This window comes from Podarcis pityusensis (assembly GCF_964106645.2).
Source record: "Podarcis pityusensis genome assembly, chromosome: 16".
NCBI classification, from domain to species: domain Eukaryota; kingdom Metazoa; phylum Chordata; class Lepidosauria; order Squamata; family Lacertidae; genus Podarcis; species Podarcis pityusensis.
This window is the reverse complement of record NC_138041.1, coordinates 37,307,108-37,322,825: the sequence shown is the minus strand read 5'-3', so window position 1 is coordinate 37,322,825 and position 15,718 is coordinate 37,307,108. Positions and strand designations below refer to the sequence as shown.

Below are 15,718 nucleotides of genomic sequence, written 5' to 3'. Positions count from 1 at the left end.
CCACTACACCACACCACAGCAGGACTGCCCAGGCCCTGTTGCCAAGGGCAACTGAGAAAGGAAGGAGCTATGTTGGACTGAGTCAGGACAACACCCAGTGCCTGCAGCCTAGACTGGCATGAGGGCAATCCTGGGAAGAGGCAGAGATGGGTTGTAGAAATGGGAGGTTGGGAGTGGCAGCAGAGGGCTCACACAGAAGGCTTGGTCCCATTAGGCCTGGTGGGGGCACTTTTCCTAGGATGACAATGCAGAAAACTGTGACTGCCATGATATATGAACTTAGGCAATGGGGAGGAGGGGGAAGCCTTTTTCTGCTTGACTGCCACATTCCTGTCCAGTTCTGGGCACCACAGTTCAAGAAGGACACTGACAAACTGGAACGTGTCCAGAGGAGGGCAACCAAAATGGTCAAAGGCCTGGAAACGATGCCTTATGAGGAACGGCTAAGGGAGCTGGGCATGTTTAGCCTGGAGAAGAGGAGGTTAAGGGGTGATATGATAGCCATGTTCAAATATATAAAAGGATGTCACATAGAGGAGGGAGAAAGGTTGTTTTCTGCTGCTCCAGAGAAGCGGACACGGAGCAATGGATCCAAACTACAAGAAAGAAGATTCCACCTAAACATTAGGAAGAACTTCCTGACAGTAAGAGCTGTTCGACAGTGGAATTTGCTGCCAAGGAGTGTGGTGGAGTCTCCTTCTTTGGAGGTCTTTAAGCAGAGGCTTGGCAATCATATGTCAGGAGTGCTCTGATGGTGTTTCCTGCTTGGCAGGGGGTTGGACTCGATGGCCCTTGTGGTCTCTTCCAACTCTATGATTCTATGATTCTATGATTCCTTTTTGGGTCACTTTTGTGGGGGCTACATAACCAGTGGTGGGTTGTGCCAGAGGCAAAAGGGGGTGGAGCAATGGCTGCAAATTTTACCCCTACGCACACATTCCCCCACCCAATATCCTTTCTCCAGACATTCAAGAGGCGTTTTCAGAGTTCACTGGCATTTTCAAGTCACTGAAAAAATGTTTGTGATCCAAACTGGGACAGATAAAATGTTTGTGATCCAAACTGGGCTAGGGAGTGATTGGGGCCTTTAAATATCTTAAGACAAAGATGGTGAAGTGGCCCAAATGAGCTAGGAAAGAGAAGTTCTCGCCAGATCGGTTCACCTGGCACCTTCCTTAACCCCCTTTCAAGACCATGCAAATACCCTTCCTATTTTCCCAGGTCCTTTAAACTTTGTACTATGCAGTGGTTTTCTTGAAGTCATTTAGCTCTGTAAAAGGCCCCCCCTTCCCTAATTGGGTCATTATGATGGTGTTTCAATCTATTGGTCTCTGCTTTGAAGTGATTTGTTTTGATTTTATACTTGCTGCGGTACCTATTTATCTTTGCACTTTGACGTGCTTTCGAACTGCTAGGCGGGCAGGAACTGGGACCGAGCAGCGGGAGCTCACCCTGTCGTGGGGATTCGAACCGCTGACCTTCTGATTGGCAAGTCCTAGGCTCTGTGGTTTAACCCACAGCACCACCCGTGTCCCCTTAACAGTGGTACCTTGGGTTAATAACTTAATTTGTTCTGGAGGTCTGTTCTTAACAGTAGTAAAAAGGTAAAGGTAAAGGGACCCCTGACCATTAGGCCCAGTCGTGGCCAACTCAGGGGTTGTGGCACTCATCTTGCTTTATTGGCCGAGGGAGCCGGCGTACAGCTTCCGGGTCATGTGGCCAGCATGACTAAGCCAGGGCCCTCGTGGGCATCTCATCCTAGTGCCAAGGAACTGCCTGCCTCCCATATTAACAATACTTCCCTGGTTCCCTGTTCCCACCTTGTCTGCTTGGCATCCATCTGTCTTGAGAGACAGTGGAGGAGTGCACCTTAGCGGGTGAAGTCCAACTGTTAGAAGGTTGTAGAGCCTGATGTGGCTGTAGAGACCGATAAGGGAGAGACATGTTTCATTGGAGCTGGAGCAGCTGAAGGTTGTTCTGCTGCAGATGTACCATGGTGTTTCTTCTCTCTGTGCTCCTCCCAGCGGTCATGCCTTTTCTGGTCACTGCTATGGATGCACAAACAGAATGTCTGTCTCCAGGCATTGCAGTCGTCTTCAAGGGATTCCCACACGGCAGCATTGATGCTGTCAGCCTTCATGTCACATTTGCAGTCATCTTTGTAACACAGAGTTGGTCTAACAACAAGCTTGGTGCCTGAAGCCACCTCCCCATAGACCACGTCCTTGGGGATCCTGCTGCCTTCGATTCTGTGGACATGACCAAGCCAGAAGAAACGTCGCTGAGACACGAGTGCAAACATTCTGGGAAGGAGAGCGTGGGAGAGCACGTCTTTGTTTGGGACTCTGTGTGCAAAGGTAACATTTATATTTGTTGACCCACCCGCTTTTGCCACAGGCCCCCACCCCACATTGGCATGTGGCCCCCACAGAAGGAAATGTGGCTGTTGGACCTAAAAGTGTTCCACACCAATGGCGGCGGCAGCAGAAGTCGTCCTGCCACATGGGTGATCAGGAATGTGAAGCCCAAATCCCAACATGCCGACCGCTGCACAGCCCTTCGCCATCTCAGTATTCTATATACTGTCTGTTGAACCTAATAAATTGGGATTGTCTTTCTGGGTATATAATACCTGTCTGTATTGATGAAAGCTGACACGCTGAGGTCCAGCACTTCTGAATTTGCCACTAAATTACCCTTTCAAAAACCTTTCCATTCACCTTGGCATATGCTGCGGTGTGATGCACGTTTTAAAGGTTTCTGATAGTTTATTTTGACTATTCATTACTTCGGGTGTGTTTGGATTTTTAGGTGTATTTCTGTTTATATAAACTCAACTCGTTGGACCCGAAGTGTGATTTTGTTGCGACTTTACCCGACTTTTGGTGTTGACAGGTCCAAAAATGCGAATTACGTTATCCACTTAAAACTCACAATATTTTTTGGTTTCCACAAATTCCTGGGCACTCGCCGCTAATGACTTATAATTGTTGATCTCGTTTAGGTACCTATTTGGGCCACCAGAGTGCCTGTATTAATGGGATTGATTCAATATTCTTATTACTGTCCTCTGCAAATGTTTTATAAAACATTTTTCTTGTTATATTTGCAAATTAAAAAACAAAAACAACTACTGCACATTTTCATTTTGTATTGCATTATCTTTTATGGTCTGGAAATGTACCGTAATTGTGACAGGAGAAGTAGACATGTTATTTATTTAAAAATGTAGAGATAACCATATTTAAAAACGTAGAGAGAACCATCTGCCATGGGATACGACTTCACTGTGCATCCTGTGTCAAACAGTCTTGGCCCTCTGGGTTCTGAACTGCATCCAATGTCCTGTGTGCTACCCAGGCCTTTGAGATCTGGGGTTTGGGGTGGGTGGGGGGCACAGCAAATTGACAGGCTGCTGATCATATTAAGGATACATGAAGGGGAGAGTGGCTGGTGGATGGAGCTCTCACTCAGGTAGCCCCAAGAAACAGGCTTTGAAACAGATGGTTTTTTTACCTAACAGGGTTCGTACACAAAGACGCTTTGTGCATTTCCGGGAATAGCAGTATCAGGGAAACAAAGAAAAAGAAGAAAAGGAAAACCACAGTTGTTGCTTGGCCATCTCTCTTTAAAAGCAGCACAGCGGAGGCAATAATTACACCTGCCTGCCTATCCTTTCTCCAGCACTCTGCAGCCAAGATCATTCACCTCTCGTGCAATTCCATTCATGCAATGCCCCAACTCAGGATTTGACATTGGCTTCCTGTCGACTCCTGGATCCTGCCTTTCTGCTAGGGCTTTGCACCCCATCTCTCTATATAACATCCCTGCCTGGGACCTTTGCTCAGGGCCAGGGCAGCTTCTAGGGACACAGCCCATTGCTGATAGATGCCCTAGCCTCCGCCCCCGCCCTAAATTCCACCCCCACCACTCCAAAACATGACTAAGGCTGTGATCTCATACACATGTAAGTTGGGAGTGTAACACACACACACATTTATTTGTTTATTAAATTTATATACCGCTCTGTTTACAGCTTAGAAATACAAAATGGAAACACAAAATACACAACAAAATAAAACAACAACCAACTAACCAACAAAAAAAGCCAATAGCCCCCTCCTACAAACTGGTTTCCATTGATTTTTTTAATAGCCAAAGGCCTGGTTCTACAGGGAGGTTTTTGCCTGATGCCAACGAGCCTCCCTGGGGAGGGCATTCCACAAATGGGGAGCCACTGCAGAAAAGGCCTTAGAGGATGATCTCAAGGTCTTGGTAGGTTCCTGTGGGGAGAGGTGGTCCTTGAGGTTTTGCGAATCACTTAGATAAGAGCAGTGCTCCCCCCCCCCCGGAGGTACAGAAGGGTACGCAGTACTGGCACCATTTTTTTCTAGAAGAAAAGTACTGGTTTAAAATGTGGCACTTACTGTAACAACTTCACGGTGAGTAAAAAGGTAAAGGTAAAGGGACCCCTGACCATTAGGTCCAGTCACGGACGACTCTGGGGTTGCGGTGCTCATCTCACTCCATAGACCGAGGGAGCCGGCGTACAGCTTCCAGGTCATGTGGCCAGCATGACTAAGCCGCTTCTGGCGAACCAGAGCAGCGCACAGAAACGCCGTTTACCTTCCTGTCGGAGCAGTACCTATTTATGTACTTGCACTTTGACATGCTTTTGAACTGGTAGGTTGGCAGGAGAAGGGACTGAGCAACGGGAGCTCACCCCGACGCGGGGATTCGAACCGCTGACCTTCTGATCGGCAAGCCCTAGGCTCTGTGGTTTAGACCACAGCGCCACCCGCGTCCCTGTCCACGCCTGCTTACTTGGGAGTAAACCCCACTGTGTTCAATGAGACTTACATTCCGTGTGCATAGAGAAGGAGCTTTGACTCTGATCTGAGGCTGCACCCTTCCCTGGGAATAAGCCTGCAACACAGTGGGACTGAGCCAGGGTCCCAGCCCGACCGAAAGAGGGGAGATGGTGGGGATCCAACAGAGGCCTTTTGCAGACTCTGGTACACAGGCTCAGCGCTTTCCCTCCATCTCCAGCCTGCCTCGTTTATGGCTTGATCTCCAGCTTCCCATACACACAAGCCCCAAACCCATGCTGCTCCTATCTGAAAGCTTTACTTTGTCCCACTGTGCCCACTGCAAGCTCACTCCTGAGCAAAACAGCGCAAGGGCTCAGAGCTGTCCTTTGCAAAGCTCCCACACTTTTCTTTCAAGTTTGCACCCAAATTCTACTCAGAGTAGACCCGCTGAAGCGAATGGCGCTCAGCCAGACTTTCTCCTATTGATTCCAGCGGAGCAGGCCTGACCCTGCCTCCTCCTGCAGCGCCGATCAGCCGCGGCCGCCTGTTTCCTTCTCTGGAAGTCAAGCAGCCGGCGCTCGCTCTATTTGCCAACGAACGAACCGCGTCACGCGTTCACACGACGCAGAGCAAACCCGGAGCGGCAGCCCTTCTCTGCCTGCGATTTCCTCTCCGACTCCGTTTTGTTTTCATCTCTGCCATCCAGAAAGGCGGCCCCCCCGAAATAAAATAAAATAAAATAAATGTGAGACCGGTTTAGGGAAGGGGGGAGGGGAAACCTAGGCAAGCCTTCATCTCTCTCTCTCTCCCCCCCCCATCCCTCCAGGCTGTCCTCCCCCAGGCAAGGAGATTGGCTAAGATAGTTTGTCAATCGCAGCTCTTTCCCCTCCCCCCCCCTTTCCATGCCATCCCACTCATCTCTGGCTTTTTAGGAGAGAGAGAAAAAGAGAGAGAGAGAGAGGAGTTTGAATCAGTCAGCAGCCAAGCTGTGAGCGCCTTTCCCCGGCATTTATTCTCACCCCCCTAAATCTAATTTAATTGCATTTTTAAAGGGGGTGAGGAATTGGGGGTGGAGTGGGGGCGCCTGTGCGTGGAAAATGGGAGAGGCATGGAGGAGCCAGCCGACCAGTTGCATCGGGCAAAGTCCCCGCGAGGCAGCCGGCGCCGAGCTGCGCTAAAGACCCGGCGCGCCTGGCAATCCGGATCGTCGCCGCCGCCGCCGCCGCTGCAGCCAAGAAGGAGCTGCTCCGGAGTCGGAAGGAGAAGCTCTGCCCGGGTGGTGTTGTCCTTTTTTGGGGGGGTGGGGAGGGCGGAGGAAGAGGAGGCGGCGGCGGCGGCGGCAGAAGAAACCCCAGATGTTTGGAGGCGATCTGGAGAGGGCACAGCTTGAATTTTAGGGGTGCAAGCGGAGGAGCGCACCTGACCGGGACCCCGATTCTTCGAAGCAAAAGATCGAAGTCTATTTTTATCTCTCTCTTTTTGCTGCTGCTGCTGCTTTCACGGTTTTATTTATTTCTTTAAAGGGAAAGCTTCATTTGGGATTTAATTTCACCTTCCACGTCTCCTCCCCCGCCCCCCCCACTTTTCTTCTTCTAGCGAGGAGTGAAGGGGGGAAAGCGCTCTCTCGAATCGCTTTCTTGGGTTCGATTCGGAGCCTCTGAGCAAATCCCTCATTTCCCCCGCCCCTTTTAAAAAAAGCACAGGTAGTTTTTGGATTATATGGACTGCAAGCAGGTTGGAAGGCGGACTCCAGAAATGCCTGCCGGTTGAAAAAGAGCCCAAATCTGAAATACGGTTTAAATAAAATAAAATATTTATTGGTCCCCACCCCGCCCCGCAACCAGGAAGACCTGCCGGTGTGGCGGTGGGGTTTTTTTTGGAGGAGTTTTGCCGTCGTGCAGCTTTTTCTCGCAACTGCTTGCCTGCCTTTTCGAAGCCCTCACCATGACTTCTCCTGGGCATGGAGCGACGCTTTCCAAAGGCCTTTTTCTGCTGTTGGCGCTCGGCGCCCTTCTCTGCGCAGGTAAGACGCAAAAAGTTTGACTCTTAACCTGAAAGTTCTTTTTTAAATTTTTTCCCCCCAGAAGTCTTTTTTTCATTTGCAGGCAAAGCTGAACGGAAGAGAAAGGGGTGTGTTGGTGGGCGTGTGTGTGTGTGTGTGTGTGTGTGTGTGTGTGCCTGTGTGCCTGCCTGCCTTTTGGAGTCATTACTCATCTTCTCCCCACCTGCAAAACGCACTTTGCAAATATGGAGTGTATTTCTTTTGCTTTCCAGAGTAATTGTGTGTGGCTTTCAAAGTTTTATTTTATGATGCCTTGGAGTGAACTGGACGGTGTGTATGTGTTTTTCTTTTTAAAGGTGAGATGCATGTCCCAAACTCCCCACAAACCAGCAAACTAAGTCCTTGGGTATATAATAGGCTGCCTTTGGTGAGAGGGGAGCATGCACTCTGCACATGCTCTTTTTCTCTCATGTAGGTCTGAAAGTCACGTCTAGGTCAGAGCCTTGTGATACAGAAATAGACAGTGGGGCCCCAGCCAATTAAGTTCTGCTCAAAGTAGACCCAGTGAAATGAATGGACCCAAGTTAGTCATGTCCATTAATTTCTATGATTTAGTATGAGTAGCCTTGGATACATCCCGCTCTCTGCAGAAAGTGAAGCCACGATGCAACTATATTATAATGCTAGGATTGTAGAGTTGGAAGGGATCCTGGGGGTCTTCTAGTCCATCCCCCAGCAATGCAGGAATCTCAGCTAGGTCCCAAGAGCCTTAGTTGTTGATGCTTATCTTGCTTTCAACCCCTGTAAGTTGGGTCAGTTTTATTATCCCCCTATCACACATGGTGGACTGAGGCCATGAGAAGCTCTGCAGTGGGCAGAGCGGAAAGGTGAATGTAGAACCTCCATGGCTTCCATGCTTAGCTAGCTCCCCAGTTGTCATGTCTGTCTGTCTCTTCCTTCCCACCCACACGTGTGAAAATTGCTGCCTTAGCGTCATCTCATATCTCCGGCAATTAAGGGTGCCACTCCCACCTCCCCCGTATATGGCAAAGCAGAAATTTAACAGGTGAAGCTCTCCCCATCTCTGGCTACTGTTTTTGGAAATAAAGCTAGCCTAGGTGCACTGATTTCTGCTTCAGACTAGAGTTTTGTCCTCCCTGACATGACAGGCTGTTCTTAAAAGTGCAGGGGATAAGGTGTCATCTGCCAAAATAGCTCAGCTGGGGGAGGGTTAGACTGAAGATCTAAAGGTCCCTGGTTCGAGCCTGGGTTTTGAGAAATGCTCCGGTCTAGGGCTTGTGGCTTTGCATGATGGAAGGTCCCAGGTTCAGTCAATGGAATCTCCAGACAGGGCTGTGAGAGACCCTGTCCAAAACCCGGGGAGAGCTGCTGCCAGCCAGTGTAGACGAGGCTAAACTAGATGGACCAGGATTCTGACTTGGCATTAGGTGACTTCCTGTGTAAGGTGGCAACCTTGTTATAAATTTCCCCCTTGAAATCACACTGATTTGATTAAAGAAGAAGAAGAAGAAGAAGAAACCACACCGAGACTAGAGTGAGGGCAAGGAAGACTCTTTTGATGCTCACCATCTTTTCCAGTGACATTTTTTTATAAGGCGCTTGGTAACCCTGTTTGCTCAGAAGCAAACCTCTCCTGGTTTCAGTGGAGTAACCCTTGCAAGTCTTGATTTGCAATGCCTGTTCCCATTTTGCAGCTGGGGACAGCTGACCCTGGGAGACAATATCCTGAACTATGCAAGCTGACTCTGGCCTTAAGGGTCTACATGCCTGATTGACAGCCTTATCCCAAACATGTTTACTCAGAAGTAAACTCCATTGAGTTCAGCAGGACTTGTTTCCTAGTCAGGAGTGCAGTCTTATTGGCAGGTCTTGGAGACGTGTTACCTTTTCTTACCCATGAAGAATGTCTGCAGAGGCACACGTCCTTCCATCTTTATTTGTTCATGTGTGCGTGTAGATATACCCAACTCTCCAATTCTCTGATTCTCTGATATTATGAACATGAATGTTCACAAAGTAACAGCAGCAACAATTTTATTATTTGTACCCCAACCATCTGGCCGGATTGCCCCACCCACTCGGGGTGACATAACCAAAAGCCGATGACAGTCTCTTGGCTTTGCAATCCAAATTTAAAGGAAGGAAGTGAGAAGCAACCAGAGGTGAATATGAAATAATCATAGAATTGTAGGGTCCTCTAGTCCAACCCCTTGCTATGCAGGAATCTCAGCTAAAGCATCTATGAGAGATCCATCCAACCTCTGTTTAAAAACCTCCAATGAAGGTCCACCACCTTCCAAGGTTGAACAGTTCTTACTGCCAAAAAGTTTTTTTCCTGATGAGAGGAAGTTACCTTATATGGAATCAGACCATTGGCCATCCAGTCCAGTCTTGTCCTGGACAATACTCTGGGGTTTCAGGCAGGGGACATTCCCACCCCTGTGTGGGGATTGACCTTAGGACCTAGATGCTATACGACTGAGCCGCAGCCCACAAGTGCAGCTGCAGGTTTATTCTTTCAATGCTTCTGTTCCGTTACAGCGGAAATCCTGTGCCCATTTCCTTGGCTGCGTGTCCTGTGGATCGGAGCAGAGATGGCTTCTTAGTAAATGCACATCCAAGCTGCAAATGGACTCAGATGTCTGCTTGGTGTGGGGATGGGTTAAGCCAAAGGCTCAGATTAGTAACCCACAATCCTAAATAAAAAAAATCCTTCCAGTAGCACCTTTAAGACCAACTAAGTTAGTTCTTGGTATGAGCTTTCGTGTGCAAGCACACTTCTTCAGATACACTGAAACAGAAGTTGCCAGATCCTTCTATGAGGATAGAAGGATCTGGCAACTTCTGTTTCAGTGTATCTGAAGAAGTGTGCTTGCACACGAAAGCTCATACCAAGAACTAACTTAGTTGGTCTTAAAGGTGCTACTGGAAGGATTTTTTTTATTTTGACTATGGCAGACCAACACGGCTACCTATCTGTAACTGGAACCACAATCCTAAGTGTAAGGTCTCTGAACTGTGCTGCAGAATGGCTAGAATGCGCTGCTGTCTGGGAACTTCTCTGGGGTGGGGGTAAAGAAATATGAAGACTTCCCAGCAAGGAAAATATACCGTCTCCTTTCTCTTTACCCCAAGGCGGCATGGCGGGCCACCTCTGCTGCTGCCTTCTCTGAACTGGGCCCTCTCTAGGCTTGCAAATTTCCAACAGGAATGGCAGGGCACAAGTGTGCATTCCCTGTTCACAACTCTTTCTCTGCAAACCCCTCCATCCACAAAGTGATTGTTCAGGTTTGCTTGTGTATACGCGTCTCCAAGTCCCTCTCAGTTGTAACGCACAGTTTCACCACTGTGTTCAGTAGGTTGTTGGTGATGATTCCCAGAGGACTGGAGTTTACAATGACATCTTTCAATGCAATGACTGTTATTTGAGTTTGGCATCCGCGAGTTTTTGCGTTTTGCTGAGTTTCTTTGCAGAGCAGGGAGGCTATTTTTGGGTTTTGTTTTGGTCTTTTCAAGCAAGAATAGAGGAGAAATCTGATTTAGTTTGTGTCTAGAAGAAGAAAAATTTAATTTGCGCTTTCTGAAACAATAAAAACTCACCCTTCTCTGACTTTTTCAGCACACTTCTCCAGCTAAGTAATGTGTACAAAATCCATAAAAGTGTGCCTATTAATGTGTATATTAATGAAAATAATGGAAATGTGCATTTATTAGGGGTAATTTCTTTGCAAAAATGTATATACAAATCTGCATACAAAAATGCATATATTAGGATGAATTTGCACTAATCAATCAAGTTTTTAATGAGGACTAGAAAGAAAAAGAGATTGCAAGCTGACATAGAAAATGTGAAGAACTGAACTGAAAATTAGAAAATAAAAGAAATTCAGGGAATCTGATATTGACATATCATTATTGCTTTTCCTTTACTTTGTATAGTCAAACAGATACCAACAGTTTTTACACCCTGATTTGATTAGCGAAGGATATTTCTAAAAGAGAGGATTGGAGCTGCATGGATTTTGATATAGAAATTGTGCTGGCTTTGTCTACGCAAGGGGCGCTTGAAGACTATAGCTATCTTTTGGTGGGATTCAGCCACAGTGTGGCAAAATCAGGCTCCAGAAACCAGAATCATAGTTGGTTTGGAACCTGCTCCCCAACAGCTTTTTTTGCAATAAACGAAGCGGTGAAGGAACAGTGTGGGATAACTTTAGCTTGATGCAACATCAAGCTAACCTCCCTGCTAACAAATCAAAATGAATGTTCAATAAATAGGCGACATTGCCTAACCTCCCTGCAAATGTGTAAACAAATGCTCAATAAGCTGGTTGTCTGCAAGGGATCTGGGATTATTGGTTTGATTTAATTGGGGATTAGTGTGCCCTTGTCTCCCTGCTTTGCCACAACATTACATGATGCAGCAGGCAGATAGCTCAACGGCTGAGCATGTGCTTTGCATGCAGAAGGTCACGGGTTCAATCCCTGTCATGTAATATGTTTTTTTTGTTTTTAAATAAAGGCTTGAATATCAGGTGATGGGGAAGGCCATCTGCCTGGCACCATGGAGAGCTTCTGCCAGTCAGAGTAGTTAGTATAAGGCACTTTTATCTTCTGGAGAAGTGTTCTTACAACAGAAGCACACTTTTGTCGTTAACAAAAAATAGGGCAACGGGTACCTCTGAGAGCAATGACTTATTGCCTCTTACAGCCAAATTCTGAGAGAGTGTAAAAGCATGGCATATCCCTTTTTTTTTTTAGAATTTAGGAACCCCCCAGCCCCACACTGAGCCACTATCAGAAGCCTGGAAAACTCTCAGCTTGATAGACCATTGATCTTGCCCACCGGGGAGGCGAAACCTTGTTTTGCTCTTCTGTAGCTTCAGGGCTGCACCTGTTTGTATCTTTTCATCCTGGGGTCCAAGAGAGATGAATGGCTTTTAGTGTTGCTTGTGTGCAGGCTTTGATCATTGTGGGTTTGGTCCTTGGGAGGGTTTTGTGTGCATGCCTGTGACTTTGATGCCATGTGAGTATTTTGTGTGTGTATGCATTGAGGGTAAAGATGATATCAAGCCTGTGGCAATGGAAGAAGGACTTCCATTGCATTTATTGTAAAGGTTCTCAAAATCTCAGGGAACCACAAGGCGCTCTGTGTCTGAAACATCTTCTAGATAAGTTCATCTCCCTTCTCTTTCCCTCTCTCCCTCTCTGCATAATCTACTCTTTACCCAAAGGTTCCTGGACAGAAAGCAAACAACCCAAAAACACACATCAAAATATCTCCCTTAATTGGTCTCTAAGGTGCTACCGGACATTTTATTATTAATATTTATTTCGATCAAAATATCAGTGCTTTTTTCTGGGGGGACGCAGGGATACGCATACCCCTAAACATTTTGTGAATCTAAGTTTGGCCTCATTGAGGGGCAGTACAGTGGTATCTCTGGATGTGAACGGGATCCATTCTGGAGCCCTGTTCGCATCCTGAAACGAACGCAACCTGAATCTGCGCGGGTCGCGATTCGCCGCTTCCGTGCATGCGCGTGACGTCGTTTTGAGCATTTGCGCATGTGCGAGCAGCGAAACCCAGAAGTAATGCACTCCATTACTTCTGGGTCGCCGCGGAGCGCAACCCGAAAATGCTTAACCTGAAGCTACTTCAACCCGAGGTATGACTGTATTTCAATATGAGTAGGAAAATGAGAGTACTCCTAAACGTTCTTTTTTAAAAGAAAAAAAGCACTGCGCATAATTGTAAACTGCTTTGAGGTGCCCCATAGCAGCTGTGGGGAACCTTGGGCCCTCCAGATGTTGCTGCGTGATCTCGGGGTTGTGGGTTCAAACCGCACATTGGGCAAAAGATTCCTGCATTGCAGGGGGTTGGACTAGATGACCCTCGGAGTGAAACAACAAATTCCACAACTATGTTAGAAATCAATGGAACCCCTGCTGGCAAAAGCAAAGCGATTCCTATCCGGTGTCTGTGTCTGTGTCAATTCGCCCTGAAATCCTGGACAAAGAGGCCCATCTCCATCTGTTGCTGGAAGAAAAGCAATGTTGTGGTGAGGCACATCTCAGAGGGGAGGTCATTCTGTTGGTGAGAAGCTACCACAGAGAAAGCCTGCCTCCGGACCCTGCTCTATAGGAACATTGGACTCTGCCTTCTTTTGAGTTAGGCCATTTGGTTCATCTAGCTCAGTACTGTCCACACGGACTGGCAGCAGCTCTGCAGTGTTTCAGACACGATTCCTTCCTAACTTGGAGATTGCCTAGCATGCAGAAAGTCCCTGCAGCTGAGCTATGGCCCTTTCCTCCCTCAAAGAAGGTAGTGATGCCTTGCACGTATTTGTGTAATCAGCACCTGGGCAGAGAACATAGGAAGCTGCCTTAGAGTGAGTCAGACCAATCAAGCATATATAGATTTTGTTGAATAAACAAACATATGGAAGCTGGTCTTCAAAGGAGGTTCCTGTAGGTGTGCTGCTTCCAGGTGTGCTTCTGACTTGGGGTAGCGGTTAAGAGTGTGGGAGGGAGAGCCAGGCTCCCACCTGGACACAGGTGTGAAGCTCATTGTCTGGCACTGGGCCACTCTCTCTTCGAAGCTCACCTTGCAGGGCCGATGTGAGTAAGTGTGGGAGAACCATGAATGTTGCCCTGAGGATTTGGGGGGAAGATGGTTGTGAGGCCTTTGCCCTGTGAGCATGGCTCTAAGGCAATGGTTCTCAAAGGGTGCGGTGCGCCACACTGGCGTGGCAGGAGGGCAGGGCAAGTGTGGCAGGAAGATTCAAGGACAACCAAGGAAACATGTAAACATTCCAAGGTAGTGTAGTATAGGATCAAAACAATTTATTTTGGGTGTACAGGCAGAACCAGTATCCATGCTTTTCTTCAAGAGCATTGCCTAGTCTTCTACAGTTCTCCACCAGATATTGTTGGGAACAGGGATTTTAAACTCTGACAAATACAAAAGGTCAGAAAAGGGAAAGGATTCTTTGTGTTGATGAGGAGATGAGAGTTTGTTTGTCTCAAATTAGACCTAAAATAAAGGAGATTACCTGGCAAAAGCAAGCTCACGCCTCTCACTGAGTTTGTATACAGACTTAAGGTACATAGGTAAGGGGCTCATTCATAATTATATTTTGGGAATGATTCTTGGTCTTATGTAGCTTCATTATTTTTTTTAACTTTCTGGATGTCCCATGATCATATTACAAAGTAGTTGTGTTCTATGTTATAAATCAAGCACTACTAGGAGTTGCTTCTTTTTGTGTCCCAATGTATTTCTTATCAATAAAATATTCAGTGTGGCACGAGCAAATATTTATTCTGAAAGTGTGGCCCAAGGAAAAAAGTTTGAGAACCACTGCTCCAAGGTTTTTCTTTCCCAGTGTTTCCATCTGTGTTTGAAAATAAAATGTGTACAGTGGTACCTCAGGTTAAGTACTTAATTCGTTCTGGAGGTCCGTTCTTAACCTGAAACTGTTCTTAACCTGAAGACCACTTTAGCTAATGGGGCCTCCAGCTGCCGCCGCGCCACCGGAGCACGATTTCTGTTCTCATCCTGAAGCAAAGTTCTTAACTGGAGGTACTATTTCTGGGTTAACCTGAAGCATATGTAACCTGAAGCGTATGTAACCCAAGGTACCACTGTACTTCAAAGGTTTGTAAGTCACTTTGAGATGCATGTGAATTCTTTTAATTACAATAAATAAAATATACGTGTGATCAAGGAAAAGAAAACAGAGCTGGTAACTCAATCAGAGATGCAGTGGGAAACCTCCTCAGACTGGAAACCCCCCTTATTAAATTAAGGGATTTAGGGGTTATTATAATATTGCAACCCCCCTTCCTGTTACTTCAGTTTTGTACTCTCTCTCTCCAGTGCAGTAACTCTGGATCGAAGCAGTTGTAAAAAAAAGTTAATGAATGCTGCTTCCCCTCTTCTCTCTCCTCCTCTCCTTTTTCTGTGGCAAAGGACAAAGTTGATCAAGAGGCTGTGTTTTGTGCCTGATACTGGGTATATCTTCCCCTACCCAATTCCTTGCCTTTTCAGCCTGCTTTCCTAATATCTCTGTGGAATTGCGTCGCCTTCCTGAGCAGAGTGTGCTGGCCGGGAGGTGGTTGTTGCTGCTTTTTTCCCTGTAAAGAATTACTGAGGCGAAACGTTTGCTGATCTATGTTGACAGTCCCCCCCCCCCCCATCTCTTTAACGTGACGAAAATCTCGGAAGCCAAGTTGGGTGGCAAGAGAGCCATCCTTCTGCCTTCCTTGAACACAGTCAAGTTGTTTGAGGCCTAATGGGCTTCTCTGCTTCCTAAACAGCATTGTTAAAAAAACACGCAGCGACACTAAAGAAAAGATGGGAGAGCCGAACTTAGCTGGCAGCCTTTTGAGGAGACTGAGTCTTGCCTCCTCTTTTTCCTCCCCTTCGGATCTTGGTGCGACTGTGATTTATTTCTGTGTTGCTTCACTGAGTTTGGGACTCTCTGCTCCTCTTTTTAAGAAACCTGCAGGCTTTCTATTAGCAAGCTGCATGCCTCACGTCAGACTCCTCAGTTGAGGCACAGATCCATGCTTGCTTGTTCTGAAAGTGTTGCATCAGTTTTTATGAACATGCCTCCTGGACAAACCTAAGTAATCTCTTCCCCCTTCAGTGGTTTCCTTCTGTTTTAGAATGGATCAAACATTGTTGAATTGAAGGAAGCATCTAGCCATCGTGGTCACTGAAGATTTTTCTTTTTTAAAAAAGCAAGTGGTACCTGTTTGCGGTTCCAGAAGCTATGTATTGATAAAGCAGAGTGGCTGAGAGCACAATCCAGCCCACATGAGTCACAGCAATGGTTGGTTTACATATGTACACAGGATGTACGTGCAGAGTGCTCAC

The 15,718-nt window shown here is 46.9% G+C and overlaps 1 protein-coding gene across 2 annotated transcripts in view; it reads left to right on the top strand.

The window, feature by feature from the left end:
• The first annotated feature begins 5,745 nt into the window (after positions 1-5,745).
• The window catches only part of TMEM132B (transmembrane protein 132B), a 354,214-nt gene continuing 344,241 nt past the window's right edge, over positions 5,746-15,718 (top strand). Inside the window, exon 1 of one of the 2 annotated variants that reach the window (XM_080985082.1) lies at positions 5,746-6,834. In XM_080985082.1, the coding sequence (XP_080841208.1) occupies positions 6,756-6,834 (79 nt within the window). In that variant the 5' untranslated portion in view covers positions 5,746-6,755. The remainder of the gene's footprint in view (positions 6,835-15,718) is intronic. The other variant, XM_080985083.1, reaches the window with a different exon arrangement.